This window comes from Panthera leo, chromosome C1 (assembly GCF_018350215.1).
Source record: "Panthera leo isolate Ple1 chromosome C1, P.leo_Ple1_pat1.1, whole genome shotgun sequence".
Lineage (NCBI taxonomy): Eukaryota > Metazoa > Chordata > Mammalia > Carnivora > Felidae > Panthera > Panthera leo.
The window spans coordinates 53465986-53485725 of NC_056686.1; the positions used below are offsets into that span (position 1 = coordinate 53465986).

At 38.5% G+C, this 19740-nt stretch overlaps 1 protein-coding gene across 7 annotated transcripts in view; it reads left to right on the forward strand.

Moving 5' to 3' along the window:
• AK4 (adenylate kinase 4) overlaps positions 1–6154 on the forward strand; it is a 74459-nt gene extending 68305 nt beyond the window's left edge. For 5 of the 7 annotated variants that reach the window (XM_042952021.1, XM_042952015.1, XM_042952019.1 and 2 more), the window contains one exon: positions 143–5966. In XM_042952021.1, coding sequence (XP_042807955.1) covers positions 143–257 — 115 coding nt within the window. In that variant the 3' untranslated portion in view covers positions 258–5966. Of the gene's footprint in view, positions 1–142; positions 5967–6092 lie in introns of those variants that run through there. The other 2 variants (XM_042952018.1, XM_042952017.1) reach the window with 2 other exon arrangements.
• The last annotated feature ends 13586 nt before the right edge of the window (positions 6155–19740 follow it).

Sequence of the window (19740 nt, forward strand, 5' to 3'; positions counted from 1 at the left end):
GTCTCCCCTCTCTCTGCCCCTCCCCTGTGCATTATTTCTCTCTTTCTCTCTCTCTCTCTCTCTCTCTCTCTGTCTCAAAAATAAACATTAAAAAAAAAAAGTGAACCTAAAATGCGTTTATGTGTTGGATTTTATTTTTCAGGAGCCGAGGAGTGCTTCACCAATTTTCTGGGACGGAGACTAATAAAATCTGGCCCTATGTTTACACGCTTTTCTCAAACAAGATCACACCTATTCAGTCCAAAGAAGCATACTGAGCCCGCCCAATGAAGAACCAGGAAGATGTCATTCATTCAGTTGTATGTGTAGTATTGGTGCCGTGTCCAAATTAGAAGCTAGCGGTGATAGCTTGCAGCGTCTTTTCTAGTCTAAATGGTGAACTGAAATGAAAACAAATGAGGAGAAAGAGTTAATGAAGAGGCTCTTCTCTGCCTTTCTGATGAAGGGTCACCCACACATGTCTAGGATGTCTCTGCACGTCTCAAGCCCTTCACAAGAAAGCAAGTACAGGCTGGATTTCAAAGGGTGTATAACCCAAACTCTAGCTGATTTCTGACCATCACATTGTTGCCATAGTAGCCTTTTAACACGTGATGGTGTTGGCCTCTGGTTCTCCCTGCCCCCCAAAGGCTGTTGAACCACAGCACCAGGTGGCCTGAGAATGCCAAGGGCAGTAGCCCCGGCCTTGTCCCAAGTTCTCTGGTATGTGCCCTTCCTGGTGACCGTGCGATTGAAGCCAGTTGCTCTGTGGTCACTTCTCTGGCCTTGAGTGACTGTCCACAATTAGCTTTTCTGTTCGGAGTGCTACCTTTTTCTGCCTCCATGCTCTGTAGAGTCTCTCCTTTTTCAAACATCCTGGAATGAAAGGATTTGGCTTCTAGTATTTTTATTAGACTGTATTTTGGTACATCTGTTTTCTCCCTTCCTAGACTATGAAGTAATAGATAGTTACTGCTTTTATCTCTCTCAGATTCCTTTCTAAGAGCCGAGAGTGAGGGGAGGGTGTCCAGATGCTTCTTGCAGCAGGAACTGAGCTCTGCAGAGGGTCTACTTACGCTGCTGGGCTGACCCTCATGGGTTGACACTGCTCTTTTCTTTTCTCATGAAAAAATAAAATCCTCAAAGTCTTTGGGAGTCTTCAGAAAAATGGGAGATACTACATACATGTTAAAGAATCATTATCTTGTGTATAGAAGTAATAAGACCATATGGAATTACTGCACTAAAAGAATAGTTTAGCTTTTTATTCAAGACAAAAAAAATGTATTTTGAAATGCTGCTAAATATTGATGCTGACAGTGTTTTTCTCCTGTGAGTGACCCAAACATATTATAAATAGTTGGTAAAGGGAATGGAGCCTGTGGGTTGAGGAAAACGTTGCACTAGCTGTGCCCAGACTGAGTATGACAGCTTTGTGATTATGGGAAAACAAATTCTTAATTTTTTTTTCTTTCTATTCCAAAGATGCTTTCTGTGGGGTGGCCATTAAGTCTAGAAATATAGATGATACAATTTTGTCATTCTTTGTAATGTAATATCAATAAACCATTTATTAAAGATTTGCCTGGTTTCCAGACTTGGTGGCCACCTAATGTAATTCTGGCTCTCCTCTGGGAAGGACAATGAAATTTATTCCTGTTGCCTTAAAAATAAATACCCCTCTTCATGCATCGTGATTGTCCCTAAGGAGGGTTCTTTGCTATTCCTGAGAGTGACTTCTAACTCCTCATACTGAAGAGAAGGGGGGCGGGGAGCCTATTTCAGCACGCCTCTGGTGTTGCAATGCATTGTTTATTTTCTGAAGATGTCCTGGAGAATCTCCAGTCAATTCCCTGGCAGATGTGTTCTGTATGGTAATGATTGCATCTTCCTTACAAATACTGCCCCGCTCTTCACAGTTCCTCTCCTCTATACCTTCGTGAGAATGTTCTTTGACTACCTTAGTGGAAACATAGACTGGTCTCCTCATTCTCTGAATCACCATGTTACTTTTTGGGTGTATGCAATGGAGATGCCCAGTTCAGGTCTGTGAAACATCAGTGCATGATACGGACTTCTAGTGCTCTAGAAGAGCCATGTTTGAATGCCGGTTGGTGGGGACAGGGTGAAAATCAGACCTGTAGGTAAAGCTCAGGTTTCCTGGGGAACCAGGTACGGAGAAAACAAACCTGATATGAAGAAAGTTGCACAATTTAGACTAGTACTGCCATGGAGACAATTTCTAAAAACTAGGAAAAGTAGAGAGTTAAGGTTGTTTTATGGGTAATTCAAGAGAGGAAAGTTTGTGTCCTTTTGGAAGTAGAAAAATCTACATGACTCTTTCTTTACTTCTCTTTGTGTTTAACAGACTCCCTTTGGAGTTTTTGAGAGAGTTATGAGAAATGGCTGGTCCCTGATGCCATACTCTAGTTCTCAATCCTTCCCTCTTCTCCTCCAGCAGAATAGATAGTTATAGTCAGTGTGGGAGCCTCTCAGTGTCTCAACGGCATTTGCTGTTTCTGTGCTTGGTGAGGGCCCTGTGCTTGGTGAGACCAATAAAAAAGACAAACACCTTTTCCATGCGTCTTTGAAAGATGATACTTATTTCATGTTCAGTGGCCTAAAAAGTCTATTTCAGATTTTCTTCAACAAGCTCTCTAGCATTTTCTCCAGTAATTTTGTAAAAAATTAAAATTCTCTTGAAAATATTTTGATAAAAGCTAAAGGGACATCTTTTCTTGGTTTTTCTTCTACTGCCACAGATACGGTTCCTTCACAGTTCTGCAAAGAGAGTAATTTGGGTGTCTATAAGATTCCTACCCGTCCACATATTCTGTGATTTAGCCAGTTGTGAATTAATTTTGCTTTTCATTGTCTGAACAGGCTTCCCACTTACTTAGAACTTGGAGACATTGCTGTGTTTAATATCCTTTAACACTAAGGCAGACATAAAATAAGTATCATTTACTGAAGGCCTTTGGGCGATAGGTAAAGTTGTAGGACCTTAGCAAACACTCATTTAATCTTTCAAGCATCCTTTGAGATAGGCATGAGGCCATGTTTATGAACAAGGAAGACAAGGGTCAGAGATGTGAAGCATCTTGCCCAGGCTCTTGCTGCCAACAGACAGTCCAGCCAGGACTCACACCCAGGTTTTCCTGATTCTGCAGCCTGAGTTTGCTCCTGGATGTTAACTATCTGTGTCCTGTCCCAACCAACCTAGGGTGCTGAGCCTGCTTGATTTTGCTCGTATTTCCAAGTGGCCTCGTCAAAAGTAGCAGAAGTGACATTCAGCTCTATATGGGACTGTTCTCCCCCTCCCCGCTTTGCTTAAGCAAAGGGAGCTGCTAGAGGAAGATCTGAGCCTTTGATCTTCTTTCCTAACTTCTCACTTATAAAATGAAAGGCTGTTGAAATAGGCTGGGCTTGGGTCCAGGCTAATCTGTGGAGGGGTCAGTTTCCTTCATGTTCCTCACCTACCTATGCTTTTGGTATCCATGGTATTGTACCCCTAAGGGACCTTAACACTTCATCCGCCTTCAACTATAGTGCTCCCTGTAGATCTGGGCTTCTGGGAGTTAGATGCTACTCACTTTTCTTCCCTGATAGCAGGAGAAATCACTCCCTCACTCCCACCCCCAAATAAGGCCCTGATGATAAACATCCTTCCTGAAGTGCTGGCAGGTGATTGGAGCCCCCAGCATACCATCTTGCCTATGTCACATTGCATATTAACATGATCCTGAATGCTACATTCACACCTTTGCCTGCCATCTGATGTGGCACTCACTGCTTGTCATGCACAATTCTGGCGGAAACCAGGGGAGATTGGCTTCCTGTGTTATCCGCCCTGCCCAGGGTCACTCCCCACCACCTTTCAGCAGCCAAGCTCAGATGAGCTCCAGCTTTACCCAGGGTGTACCCCTCCCTTTGGTAGGGAAGGAAAAAAGGTAATAACTGCCAATGGATAAGGGGGATTCTTGGAAAGAGCTACTGCTGTGGCTTCGCCTCTACCACTTAAAAATGTTGTTGAGACAGGATGGTTTTAGATAGATGGGTGCCTGTGCAAAACCATAAATAGGACTGTTAGAAAATTTAGTTCACTAAACTGATTTCAGTATTTGACTTTAGCTGTTTAGCAGTTTAAACAGCTTACCAGCCTGCTGGGGGTCCTGCTTAGGTCATAAAGACCACAAATTTCAAATATGTTAAGGCATAGGCATTCTTAGTAGTTCCTGTTTATTGGTACTTAATGCTAAGTGCATTATGTGCATTATCTAATTAAATCTGCAGTAGTTACCCTAACGTAATAGATGTTTTAGTTATCTTGCCTCTGTGTAAAAACTGCAATCATTCTGTTCACTTAAGTTTGTATTTTCATGTATCTATAGGGATTAATCAAGAAATCCAAAAGGGCCTTTTTTTGTACCTTTTCCTCCTTTGAGTTCCCCATTCTAATTAATAGGTAAAGCAGTGTTATTTGATTGTACCTGGAATCTTTGCTTTTGGCACTCTGGTGCTGAGGCAAGAAGTGGGCACTCAGTGGGTCTTGGTGGTAGTTGCACACTGTATATACAGAGAGCATATATCTCATCTGCACTCTGCTGAGTTACAGGATCTCGGGAGACATTCATATCTACCTGATGAATTTCATTTATTACCTTTCATTTAAAACACAGTATCTTTTTTTGCTGCATTTAATTTTGCCAGAGAGGCAATTCATAAGGCCAAGTTGTGTTCTTAGTATGAATTGCTTTCTTTTTAATTCCCCTGCATTTTTAGTAACTCCCTGGTCTATTTGGTGTCTCAAAAGGAGAACCTAGCAATGCAGCCTGTTTTTTTTTTTTTTGTTTGTTTCGTTTTGGTTTTTTTTTTTTTAATATGGGAGTGTGGTCTAGTCATAAGTTATCATCCCTTTCCACATATAACTGATCCAGTCTGGTTTCTAGATGAAAAGTGTGCAAGAGCCAGATGTTGGGAAACCCATGAAGCCGTATTTCAACTATGAAGAAAAATATACTTCCTGCATCTGTTGAGATATACTATAATTACAGTTGTTCATAAATGCCATACCTTATCTTTCTTTTAACAAATTGCACAATTCTTGCCAAAATAAATGCCATTATTCTGTATGCTTCAGGGAAATTCCCCCAATTTGATCAGTGAGCGTGTGTGTGTGTGTGTGTGTGTGTGTGTGTGTGTGTAGGGAGAGGGAGGGAGAGATGGTGAAACATTTCCAAGGGGACAAGAGCCCTTGGATGGCATGGATGTGCATTCCTTCCGGGTAATAATTACGCTATTCCAGGAAACAGCATGTGTCTTCCTGGAAATAAAGATTTCCTGTCTGTAACTTTTGCAGGTTACACCAAGTGCACCTTGTGATTCTCCCTGGGGTTGGTGTGTGTCTAATTCCATTTCATAAAACCTTTCTTCATTTTAAAGCTTTGGCTGTGAAGTCAGAAATGTGCTAAATAAAAACAAACTGTTTTGTATTTAATTTAGAGAAGGGTAAAGGGAAGAAAAAAAAAACTCAGTCTTTATGTAAGCTCCAAGGTGTTAGGGCTTAGAGGGTTTTTCTAGTTTTATGAGAATTTGTACTACTGATTTTTATATATTCCTGTTTTTGAGATGAACAGATCTCTGGGGAAATTGTTGCATTACAATGGCGTTTCACTGTGACCCCTCTCAAGCTCAAATCTGTTCTCTTAAGCCAATGACAACTTGTCACTTCGGTTTACTGTCCTGTGAAAAGTCAGCTCCAGTTTCCCAGAAGTTGTGTGTTTACGATGAGTCAGTGCTTTTCTTCAGTGAAAGTTGTCAGCCCTCTTGATTTGGGTGTATGTGCTTAATTCAGAGTATCTAAACCTGTAGTCTAATCTGTACATGCTCTCCTAACTGTTAATTGTTATTGACTATTTTGATTATCTTGCTTGAAGATTGATTCCTACTTTTTAATTTGATAGAAATAAAGTTTTTTTTCCTGCTTATAACTAGTGAATTAATTTAACATTTGTATTGCTTTTTACACTTGAGAGTATACATCTTCATAGCTCTTCACATTTATACTATTCTGTGACCGCTTCATTATCAACATTGTTATCTCCAATTTGCAGATGAGGAAAATAGTGAACACAGTGTTGCCTGGATGAGGTGACAGTTGGTGGCAGAGTAAGATCATGAACGTAAGCATTGTGATCCCCAGTCTCCTTTTCTGCAACACCATGTTGCCTCACTTTGTATACCTTCAAGCACTTTTTTTTATCTAGCACTTCATTCTTTGCATATTTTCATAAACATTCTTTAGTTTTGTTCTTGAAACAAGTGGATGATGTGAGTAGATTCTCCCCCTACCTTGCAGATTAGGAGACTGGATCAGAGGATGTGAGTCTAAGATCATAGTGTCAAGGGCCAACTCAGCAGAAGCAGGAAACTCAGGAGACCTGGCTGCTGGATGCTAGAGTCATGGAGGAAATACAGCCAGCCTCTGCAGAAGCCTTCCTGCAACTGGGGGGTGGAGGGAGATGGGGGATGCCCTGGCTTCTCCCAACCTCACATTCTCCTGTCTCCTGCAGGGGCTTCCCCTTAGCTGGGTTCCAAAGCTCACTGACCTAGAAGCCTGAGGAAATGTCCCACAGGCCTCCATGCCCCTAGAAGGTGAACCGGATATGGTGGCTATGTGGTAGATTGTATCAAAGTTAAAGCCATTCACTCTTTAGGAGAATTTTACTTTTCTGCCCCATTGGCTTTATGTTTGGGCATACTGACTTGCTTTAGCCAATGAAATACGAGCAAAAATGAAGTCTGCCACTTCTGAGCGGAAGCCTCAGGAGCCAGAGCATGGTCACCAATCTCTTTCCTTCTCCACTGAGGCTGTCAGTCTCCTAGGGCTCTTCTTTCAACTGGGATCCTAAAATGGACGTGGAGCAAGATTAGTCCATGATGGATTAGTACTGTGCATGAGAAATAAGCCTTTGTTTTTCTCATCCCCTGGGATTTGGGTGGATTTGGTACAACAGCATAATTTAGTTCAAGCTGACTGATAGAAAAAGGGCCCAAGACTAGTATATCATGTCATCTAGTTATAACTTTGATTCTCTTATCAAGCACTATTAGGCTCTGGGGATGCAAAGATGAATAAGACCCAGTTTTTGCCCTTGACTTCCTTAGTCTCCTGGAGGAGATGGAAATATATTTAGATAATTATACATAACTGTTGGGATTATTCACTGGATTATAATTGGGAATATACAGATGTAGTAACTTTTTCAGCCAGCCAACTAGACCAAGGAAGAGCTAATATTTGAGCTGAGTGATGGAGGAAAGAGGGAACCCAAGCAGAGGGAATGGTATGTGGGCAGAAGTATGAGCACATAGGCCAGGTGGAGGTCAGACAGGTATGGAGCAGGACTGGGGAGATAAAGGTAAGATTGAGTTGTATGGGGAAGTTGTACTGACCTGGTCTTAACTTTGTTTGTAGTAGACAGTACAGAGTCTATGCCAGAAAGTGACTCATCAGATTTACATGATAAAATTGTACTACAGATGTGAAGTAAGGTGTGACTGAGTTTAACAGAAAGGGATGGTTGGATTATAACGAGTATGGGGTGCCTGGGTGGCTCAGTCGGGGGAGCCTCCGACTTCGGCTCAGGTCATGATCTCGCGGTCCGTGAGTTCGAGCCCCGCATCGGGCTCTGTGCTGACAGCTCAGAGCCTGGAGCCTGTTTCGGATTCTGTGTCTCCCTCTCTCTCTAACCCTCCCCCATTCATGCTCTGTCTCTCTCTCTCTCAAAAATAAACGTTAAAAAAAAATAATAATAACAGGAGTAAAGAAGGGTTAAATGTCTCCAGGGGAGGGGTGCCTGATTGGCTCAGCTCTTAAGCATTCCGCTCAGGTCATGATCTCATGGTTCACATGTTCGAGCCCTGTGCCAGGCTCCACGCTGGCAGTGCAGAGCCACCTTGAGATTATCTCTGCCCTTCTTCCACTCATATACGTATGTGCACATGCACTCTCTCTAAATAAATAAACTTAAAAAAAAATGTCTCCAGGGAGAGATTGGAAACAACAATGAAACGGGGGGTGAGTATAAGGCCGTAGGAAGTGACAGAAGCTGTGGAGACAGCAGTGCACTGCTTTTTCTCAAGGGAGAGTCACTGCTCAGCTCCAGCCAATTGTTCCTGGGGATGCTGGCAACGCTACCCGGTCATTCAATTTAATTAAAACAATGACAACAACAAATACATTGCACAGGCTAAACTATATTAAGCCAATTTGGGACTAATGGTTTAGACAGAGACACACTGGAGGTTAGGAATGAGGGTCATAGTGGCTCGATAGATGTCTATGAAGTAAGAAGGTAGGATATGTGAAGGCAAACAAGTATGAAGGTGAGGATTGTCTAACTTCGAGGAACAAAAAAAAAGTTGTGTAGTTGTATAGAATTGTGGTTTGTCAGAGGATACCACCTATTCAAATAAATCACTTGAGTTTTTTACCCTAGAGTTAAACTGAGTGTGATTTTTCCCCTTAATCCTTTTCAGCCAGTGAATATGTAAGCATCCAATAATTAAATGAAAACCATACCCATACTTAAGGAAACCTCCTTAAACTGTGTATGTGTATTTTAAATATGTGTATGTATGTATATATATATATATGTATATATAACGCATGTGTGTAAAACAATTATATCTGTGTATATATGCATATGTAATAGGAGGTAGCTAAAATTTGTTGAGGGTTTGCTCTGTGGTGCCAGGCAATAAGCCAAGCCTTATGTACAGCTAGAAGTAATGAACCTGAGGTTCAGAGAAATTAAGTTATTCAAGATCACTCACCCAGTAAGTGGTAGAATGAAGTCTTCACTCCAAGTGCTCACTTATGATTACTCAGTTGTTCTTACTCATTCTGACTGTTGTTGCCCAAAGGGACCACAGTTAAGCGCTGTGCAATCAAGGGACCTGTGGCCTTGGGCAGGAATTCCAGGAGTCAGGGTACACCTCCACTTGGAGGTAACTAGACTTGAGCAGTGTTGAGTCTCTCTAGTGGCCAGCTTTTCTCCTAGCCAGAATCCTGTGGCCAGTCCCTTTAATAAGTCTCTTCCCTCCCATGGAAGATTAGATACATTACATCAGGAGCTGACACTTTGCATTCCCCCATTTAGAGCCATGTACCTGGAGAAAAGAATAAGGTTTCCTGACAAGGAAAAATCAGTGATACCAAAATGAATGCTACATATCTAGATCAGTCGGAACAGATCAGCCACTCTTGTCACAGTAATGGCCCACATACACTGACCACTCTAGATCCACTATGTCATATGCATCAACCATCCTGGGTGCACTGACCATATCGGACTACTACGGACATGTTGGCCACCAGACATAACAACTGCCCTGGACATATCATATACACCCACTGCAATATGGAAACAATGTATCGGTGTGACAGGGTCAGAGAGAAGGGGTGCAGGCTAAAATTGCTTAAGAGACTTGAATGAACCATCTTCTGTATTTTATCTGTATAAGACCCTCCGTTGCATTTCTTCCATTTGAAACAAAACAAACAAAACAAAAAACCCAGCCTAATTGTCTAATGCTCACATGAAAGCCTCACCTAAAAATTTACAAATGTTGGCATTTATCAACTGAGGTTAGTTAGCTAGGACTCTTTGAACATAGATGGCAGATGTCTAAACCTTAATCTTTCTGCACATCTTCCAAAAACCACATAGACCAAGGACGGCAAATAAAATCGCAGTTAACTCACCACACAACACAATTATATCTACTGCACATAGCAGGAAATAGAAGACTGCAAACCCCCTTTTCATTTGAGTAGGAAAATACATATCTGAAATCAGCACCAGCTATGGACCTGTGTGGAAGTGGAGAGGTAGGAATTATTTGGGGAAAGTATTGAGAGGGCACAGCTTCTGGGAGACAACAAAGGAACTTGAAAGGAGTAGCTATCTCTTAAGAGATCTGGTGATTAAGAGGGAAGAATAAAGAAGTTGGTGGAAATTCAGGGTTCTACAGAAATAAGAGCTTCATGAAATCTGACATACTAAACTCTCCCTAACACCCCTGCACACCCCAAATAAGAGATGCTTTTCATTAAAGAAATTGAGTTTCACTGTACCAACTGAAGAGGGCACTCTTGAAGAAACTAGTAAGTCACTCAGATCCTTCAACTCCATCTGTAAATACACCTGATTCAGAAAAATCCAGAAGTCTTAAAAATGAAGAGGAAAAGGCAGCCAACATCCACACAAAGTTACTTTGAAAAGGAAATTAATTAGAATCAAAATTCTTCAGCTGATGCAAATACTCAAGCCCCAACCCTGAGGCAAGAAGAAACTGTATCACAGCTCTCCAATATGAGTCAAATACAGTTAGACAATCAATAACATTTGAAAAAAAACACCACAAATCAGAAATTCACAAATGCAGAAGAAAAGTGGGCACAGAACAAAAAATTTGTGAAACAAGAATTGCCTGACTACAGAAAAGGGAGTGAAGAAAAAGACAATGGTCTTCCAAATTAGGACCAAACTGCAAGCTGCACAAAGAAGAAAAGATTCAATAAAGCATACATCGGAACATGAAATGAAATTTTCCAAGAGAATTAAGCTAAGAAAAAGTAAAAACTCAGAAAAAAAATAATAGCCATAGAAGACAAAGAAGATCTAACACACCTATAATTGAATTTTCTAAGAAAGAAAAACAGCAATAAGTCAAAACCAATGTTTAAAGCTATAGTCTAATAAAAACATATCAAAAGATAAATAAATGAAAGAAATCCCGAATCTACATATTAAAATTGTACACTGTGGAACTGTGGGAACTTAGAAGAGTCAATTTTAAGACATATTCTACCATACCTAGGAAAACATATCTGGGCTCCCAGGCAAAGAGACTAAGTGATTCAAAGACAAATTAAAACCACAATGGGGCAACATTGTCAAGGAAAGAAAGTGTACTAAGGATTTTATGTACAGCCAAGCTGACTTTCAGTTATCAAACAAATGTGGCAAAAAAAATGTTTATAGTTGCTGACTCTGAGTAAAGGGTACCAAGGATAGTATTCTTTTAACTTTTCTGTAGATAGATACTTTTCTAAATATTAAGTTGGGGAAAATGTCTTAAGTTTAAAGAAGTATTGCCTATTTATTGCTCTCTTAATTCCTCTCCCCAGCCTCTGGCAACCCCTAATATACTTCTATCCATGGATTTGCCAATTCTGGACAATTTCATATAAATGGAGTCATATTAGTGGCCTTTTGTGATTGGCTTTTTCACTTAGTGTAATGTTTTCAAGGTTCATCCATGTTGTAGCATGGATCAATAATTCATCCCTTTTTATGGCTGAATAATACTCTATTGTGTGAATATACCACATTTTTTAAATTCATCAACTGGTGACACTTTGGGTTTTCCCACATTTTGGCTATCATGAATGATGCTATAGACATTTGTGTACAAGTTTTTGTGTACACATATGTTCTTAATGCTCTTGAGTATCTATTTAAGAGTAAACTTACTGGGGTCACATGGTAAACCTATGTTTAGCTTTTTGAGGAACAGCCAAATTATTTTCTAAAGTGGTTGCACTATTTTACATTCCCACCAGCAATGAATGTTTCATTTTTTTGCACATTCTTCTCACTTGCTTTTTGAGAGAGAGAGACAGAGAGAGAGAGAGAGAGAGAGAGAGCAAGTGCACATGAGAGGCAGTGGGAGAGGCAGTGGGAGAAGGAGAGAGAATCTTAAGCACACTCCACTCTCAGCACAGAGCCCGATGTGGGGCTTGATCCCACGACTACGAGGTCATGATCTAAGCTGAAATCAAGAGTTGAACACTTAACTGACTGAGCCACCCAGGTGCCCCTCAACACTTGTTATTGAGTCTTTTTGATTATAGCTATCCTTGTGGATGTGAAGTGTTATCCCATTGTGGTTTTGATTTATATTTTCCTAGTGATGTCTAGCATCTTTTCATATTTTGTTATTGGCCATTTGTATATCTCTTTTGGAGAAATATCTATTTAAATATTTAGCCCAGGGGTGCCTGGGTGGCTCAGTTGGTTAAGGGACTGCTTCTTGATTTCAGCTCAGGTCATGATCTCATGGTCATGGGATCAAGCCCTGCATTGGGCTCTGCACTGACGGTGTGGAGCCTGCTTGGGATTCTCTCTCTCTCTCTCTCTCTCTCTCTCTCTCTCTCTTTCTCTCTCTCCACCCCACCCCCCACCCTCCCCTACTGGTTCTCACATGCTCTCTCTCTCTTAAAATAAATAAACACTAAAAAAGTATTTGTCCATTTAAAAACTGGGTTGTTTCTTATTGTTGTGTTTTAAGAGTTCTTTATATATACTGCATACTAGACTTTTCAGATGTAACATTTGCAATATTTTCTCCCATATATGTGTGGGTTGTTTATCACTTTTGTGATAGTGTACTTTGAAACACCAAAGCTTTTAATTTTGATGAAGTCCAATTTACATACTTTTTCTTTTTTTGTGTTTTTGGTGTCATATTTAAGAAACAATCCATAGTCACAAAGATTTTACATCTATGCTGTCTTATAAGAATTTCATAGTTCTTACATTTAGGTCTTTGATCTAATTTGAATTAATTTTGCATATGGTTTGAGGCAGGAGGTCTAACAATTTTTTTCATGATGTGCAGATATCCAAACACCACTTGCTGGAATTACTATTTTTTCTCCATGGGGTTGTCTTCATAACTTGGTTGAAAATCCACTGACCATAGATATATGATTTTATTTCTGGACTCTTAATTCTATCCCATTGATCTATGTGTCTGTCCTTATGCCAATACACACAGTCTTGATTACTGTAGCTTTGTTGTACATTTTGAAATAGAAAACATGAGTTCTCCAACTTTGTTCTCTTTCAAGAATGTTTGGCTCTTCTGGGTTCTTTGCATTTCCATATGTATTTTACAATCAGCTTGTCCTTGCCAATTTCTGCAAAAAAGACAGGTGAGATTTTGATAGGGATTGTGTTTAGTCTGTAGATACATTTGGGGAATATTGCCATTTTAACAATATAGTCTTCCAATCCATGAACATGCGATGTCTTTCTATTAATTCTTCAATTTCCTTCAGTGATATTTTATGATTTTTACTGTATAAGTCTTACATACTTTAAAATTTTTTATTCCTAAGTATTTTGTTCTTTTGATGCAACTGTAAATGAAATTGTTTTCTTAATATTTTCAGATTGTTCATTGTTAGTGTATAGATATATAATTGATTTTTGTATATTGATTTTGTATCCTGACACACTGCTGAAATTCTTTTTTAGCTCTAATAATTATTATCTTTCATGTTCAAATTGTCCCAAACTTGGCAAGTAGGATCCTTTTCAAGATGTTATTTCTTTTTGATATAGCTCCATCCATGTTTGAACACTTACTTGATTTTTGGCATAAGATCTCAGAGATATCTTGCATTTCCCTTCTAAGACCTGGTATTAGCCATTTCTCCTCAGAGCTCTAGTTTCTTTTAGTGGGGTATGATATTTAGAAACCACTAAGATCTTGGTACCAGCTGTGTTCGTTGTTATTGTAGTGACATTAGACAGAATTAAGAATACAGTAAAACCCTGGATTGTAAGTAACTGGTTCTGCAAATTTTCCACACGACAAACATTTCTAATAAACTTTAACTTGATAAATGAGTGATGTCTTGCAATACAAGTAATACATGACACTGAATATCACATGATCACAACTGAGCCAATGGCAGGATTGTGGGTGATGCTCAGATGCTTGGTCTCCGTGTTTGGCATAAATCAGTGATTTTTCAGAATATTGTAAGGTGCCCACAACTGGCACTAGTGTATTTTTTGTCACTTCAAAGCATCTATGGACAGTCCTTTGCTTTTCCATACAAGAGTAAGCTTAGGAATGCTTTGCTTCATTCTAGGTCAGGTCTGCTGCCTTATTGCCAGTTACATTAAATACAATATATGACAAGAGTTTATTAATACTGTACTGTAGTCAACATCCGTATGAGCATATATAATGGCCCCCTTGCAGAAAAAGATTCCATTGAGCCAATAGATAGCAGTGATTCCGTTAGTGATAGTGAAAGTCGTCCTACACAATAATCCTCCTCTCTCGTCTCTCTCAAACCAGTCACAAAGGTTTTCAAAGGTAAGTGCAGGTTGATTTGTTTATTTTTCATATATTTTGTATTTTCTTTATTATTTTGTATTACATTACAGTATTATAATCATTTAAAAAATGTTTTTGATGTTTATTTTGGAGACAGACAGAACATGAGTGGGGGAGGGGCAGAGAGAGAGGGAGACACAGAATCCAAAGCAGGCTCCAGGCTCTGAGCTGTCAGCACAGAGCCCGATGTGGGGCTCGAACTCACGAACTGTGAGATCAGGATCTGAGCTGAAGTCTGACTAAGCTCAACTGACTAAGACACCCAGGTGCCCCTGTAATCATTTTTATATGAATATTTTTGGGTTGTAGAACAAATCATCTGAGTTTCCATTATTTCTTATGGGGAAATTCACTTTGATATGCAAGTGCTTTGCATTAACCAGCATGTTTCCAGAACGAACTATCCTTGCAAATCAAGGTTTTACTGTATATATACTTTTTCTGTTTTTTACTTTTTGTTATTTTTATATTGCAGTGTAATTAACATAAAATGTTATATTAGTTTAGGTGTACAATATAATGATTCAATGGTTGTATACATTACTCAGTGCTCATCATAATTAAGTGTACTCTTAATTCCCTTTATCTATCTCACCCATGCCACCAGCCACCTTTTGCCTGGCAACCACCAGTCTTTCTCTGTATTTAAGAGTCTGTTTTTTTTGTTCTTTTTTTTTTCTCTTTGTTCATTTGTTTTGGTTCTTAAGTTCCACATATGAGTGAAATCATATGGTATCTTTCTCCATCTGACTTATTTCATTAGCATTATACCCTCTAGTTCCATCCACTTTGTTAAATGGGAAGATCTCGTTCTTTTTTATGGCTGAGTAATATTCCTCTGTGTGTGTGTGTGTGTGTGTGTGTGTGTGTGTGTGTGTGTGTGCCACTCTTCTTTATCATTCACCTATCATGGGCACTTGGGTTGCTTCCATATCTTGCTATTGTAAATAATGCTGCAATAAACATAGGGGTGCATATATCTTTTCAAATTAATGTTTGTTTTCTTTACGTAAATATCCAGTAGTGGAATTACTGGATTATATGGCAATTCCTTTTTTTTTTTTTTTTTTTTTTTGAGGAACCTCCAAACTGTTTCCATAGTGGTTACACCAGTTTGCTTACTTATAGTGCATGAGAGCTCCTTTTCTCCACATCCTCTCCAACACTTGTTATTTCTTATGTTTTTTATTTTAGCCATTCTGACATGTGTGAGGTAATACCTCATTATGGTTTTGGTTTGCATTTCCCTAATGATAAGTTATGTTGAGCACCTTTTCGTGTGTCTATTGGCCACTTCTATGTTTCCTTGGGGAAAATGTTTATTCAGGACCTCTGCCTATTTTTTAATTGGAGTTTTGGGGTTCTTCTGGTATTAAGTTGTATAAATTTTTTATATATTTTGGATATTAACCCCTTATTAGATATATCATTTGAAAATATCTTCTCCCATTCAATAGGTTGCCTTTTTGTTTTGTTGATGGTTTACTTTACTGTTCAGAAGATTTTTATTTTGCTGTAGTCCCAAATAATTTGATTTTGCTTTTGTTTCCCTTGCCTCAGGAGACCTATCTAGAAAAATGTTTCTATGTCCAATGAAAAGAAATTACTGCCTGTGTTTTCCTCTAGGAGTTTTAAGTCTTTAATCCATTTTGAGTTTGTTTTTGTGTATGGTGTTAGAAAGTTGTCCCGTTTCACTCTTTTGCAAAACCACTAAGATCTTGGCACCAGGTATGCTCGTGGTTATTGTGGTGACATTCGGCAGAGTTAAGAAATATATATATTTATTTAAGTTACAAGTTCATTCATACAGTATTTTCTTTTTTCTTAAGCATTTTTAAAAAATATTTATTTTTGAGAGAGAGCTTGCATGGGGAGGAGCAAGGAGAGAGTGGTGACAGAGGATCCAAAGTGGGCTCCATGCTGACAGCAGAGATCCCAATGTGGGGCTTGAGCCCACAAACATTGATTCTCTTGGCCTTATGCATATGATATCTGTATAGTTTTACTCATTTTCTACTTCTTTTTTTAATGTTTGTTATTTTTGAGAGAGAGAGAAACAGAGTAGGAGAGGGGCAGAGAGAGCGGGAGACAGAGGATCAGAAGTAGGCTCTGCACTGACAGCAGAGAGTCAGATGCAGAGCTCGAACTGAGGAAGTGTGAGATCATGACCTGAGCGAAAGTCAGACGCTTAACTAACTGAGCCACCCAGGAACCCCTCCACTTCTTAATTCTAATTGTCTTCTCTTGCCTGATTGAATTGGCAAATATTTTCAATGCAGTTAAATAGTAGTGGAGACAATGACATCCTTACCTTGTTCCTGACCTTAGAAGGAATGCCTCTTGTGTTTCTCCATTAAATAGGAATTTTAAATTTTAAATTTCCTCTGCTTCAAAAGTTGTGTATGTCTCTTCCATTGATTTTTTTCCTAAGGAGTTATAATTACATGACTATATTATATTCCATTGATTTCTGTTTTTATCTTATTTCTTTCTTTGTACTTTCTTTTGGGTCAGCTTGGCTTTTTCTAGCCTTTTGAGTTGAGAATTTAATTCATTTATATTAATTGTATCATTTTTACATGAATTTAAGGCTATAAATTGTTGTGCAATTATTATACTGATGTATCACAAATTCTGAAATGTAACATTTTTTCTTTATATGAATTATATGAACATTTTCTTTTCATGAATACTTGAAAAGAAGGTGTGTTTTCTATTATTGAACATCTTCATTTAAGGAAAGCTTTAAAAAGTTCAATTATTATATTTAAGTGTTATATCTGAGAAAAATGAGAGTATTATTCAGGATTATACTGCAATATATTAACATTATCTAATTTTTAGATATATTAGAACTCTAGTTTGGCTGATTACTTTTGTCTGTTAGAAGTCTGTTCTTCTCAAAGTCCTAAGAAGATGGGATGTGCCAGTTGGCCAAAACTAGAAAAAGGAAGAAAATTTCATATTTTAAAATTATCCTGAAATGTTCTTTTTTATGCTCTACCATTTATTCCTTTGTTGTATTTTTTTTCTGGAGTCAAAAAGACAGTTCAAAGAGTGATGTGAAGTTTCATTTTTGTCTTTGTTCTTACACTTTAAAAATTACAGAAATGATATGTGTTTAGTAAAGAAAAATGGGGTGGGGTATAAATTAATAATAGTCCCATTGCCCAAGTATAGCCATTGTTGACAGTTTGGTATTCCAATTTCTTTTCATCTGTGTATACATTTTCCTCACATATAGTTATAATAATAATTATTATGAATTTATATCCTTTTTTCTTACTGACATTATAGGGAAAGTATTTCCATATATTAACATATTATTTTCCTAAATACTGTTTTTAGTACCTTCACATGTGGACATATCTATTCTATGATTGGATTTTTAACACTTTTCCCAAGTGAAAATCTGTTCTTCCAATTCATGAACAATACAAATTGCTATATAACATTCACACAATACAGAAAAATATAAAATTATGCCCTTAATTCTTTCACCTAGAGGGTGAACTCTGCTAATATCTTCATACCCAATTTCCTGTATCTCCCTACTTATCATAAATGCGATCACAGTTTACTAACCTATAGCCTTAAAAAAATTTTTTTAATGTTTATTTTTGAGAGAGAGAGACAGAGTGTGAGAGGGGCAGAGAGAGAGGCAGACACAGAATCTGAAGCAGGCTCCAGGCTCTGAGCTGTTAGCACAGAGCCCCATGCGGGGCTGGAACTCATGGACTGCAAGATCATGACCTGATCTGCAGTCGGACGCTTGACCGACTGAGCCAGCCAGATGCCCCTATAGCCTTAAAAAAAAAAAAACAAAACAACTCAACAGTGCTGTTAACAATAACAACAAAACCCTTCCAGTATTATTTTGCACCAAAGAATGACCTTGTATAAGATGATAATTTTTTTGTTTCAAATTTGTAATATGAAAATTTCCAAACATTGGTATTGGTAGAGACAGAGAACAGTTCAATGCATTCCATGTAACCACCATCCATCTTCAACACTTACCAACTCTTGGCCAATCCTATTTCCTTTATATCCTCACCCATTTCCCCACTCTCAGATTATCTGTGCTTATTAATTGAATCCCAGGCTTAATGATGACTCAGAACTTCGTAAAGTCGTGCACAGTTTTTGAGACCCTTTGTAATCTGGTCTAACTTTCCCACTGCATCTTTTGCCACATTCCCATGAGCCTGATACCTAAGTTATTTCAAACTAAGATGTGGCCACATCATTCTTCAAACATGCCTTGCTCTGTGGGGCTTCTGTGTCTTTGTATATGCTATTCCATTTTCCTGAAAGGTTTCTTCTCTTCTCTGTTTGTCAAACCTTTCTTTATCTTTCATGGTCCAGTTCACATCACCTTATCCATGCAGGCTTCTCTAAAGTCCTCCTATGAATATTCCTGTACCACTTTGTACTACTTCTGCTTTTGCCTTATCACACTGCACATTCTGAGCAAGTACTCAAGCAGGGTGGGGGCCAGCCTGCCACAGGGCCTGATATGAGGAAAAAACTTGGTAAACAGCGTCCATTGGAAATTTTGAAAAGTGTGCTTTAAGTTGACTTAACCATTTAAATCTATAATGGTATTAAAAGAAAATATAAAAGATTTAGTTTTATAATACTGAAGTGTAAAGCCATTCATAATTAAGACATTTATAAAATAAAAGATCAAGAGCCCTGACTACAATAAAGAGTTAAATTTCAATTACAGGAAAATACTCTAAAGAATTAAAAGAAAAGTGACTAATGTGGAGGAAAATCTCACAGTATTTATATTGATATCCATAATGATATCCATAAAGAGCTCCTACAAATCAGTAAGAGAGAAAGCCAATAGAACAGTGAGTGAAAGATATGAACAGATAATACACAAAAGAAACATAAATGGTAAATAAACACGAAAGTCATTTAAACCTCTCAAGTAAAGCATCTTTTCATGTGCCTGTTGGCCATCTGGATGTCTTCTTTAGAGAAGTGCTTATTCATGTTTTCTGCCCATTTCTTCACTGGATTATTTGTTTTTCGGGTGTGGAGTTTGGTGGGTTCTTTATAGATTTTGGATACTAGACCTTTGTCTGACATGTCATTTGCAAATATCTTTTCCCATTCCATCAGTTGCCTTTTACTTTTGTTGATTGTTTCCTTTGCAGTGCAGAAGCTTTTTATCTTCATGAGGTCCCAATAGTTCATTTTTGCTTTTAATCCCCTTGCCTTTGGAGATGTGTCGAGTAAGAAACTGCTGCGGCTGAGGTCAGAGAGGTTTTTTCCTGCTTTCTCCTCTAGGGTTTTGATGGTTTCCCGTCTCACGTTCAGGTCCTTATCCATTTTGAGTTTATTTTTGTGAATGGTGTAAGAAAGTGGTCTAGTTTCATTCTTCTGCATGTTGCTGTCCAGAATGGATACAGAAGTTGTGGTTTATATATACAATGGAATACTACTTGGCAATGAAAAAGAATGAAATATGGCCTTTTGTAGCAACGTGGATGGAACTGGAGGGTATTATGCTAAGTGAAATAAGTCATACAGAGAAAGACA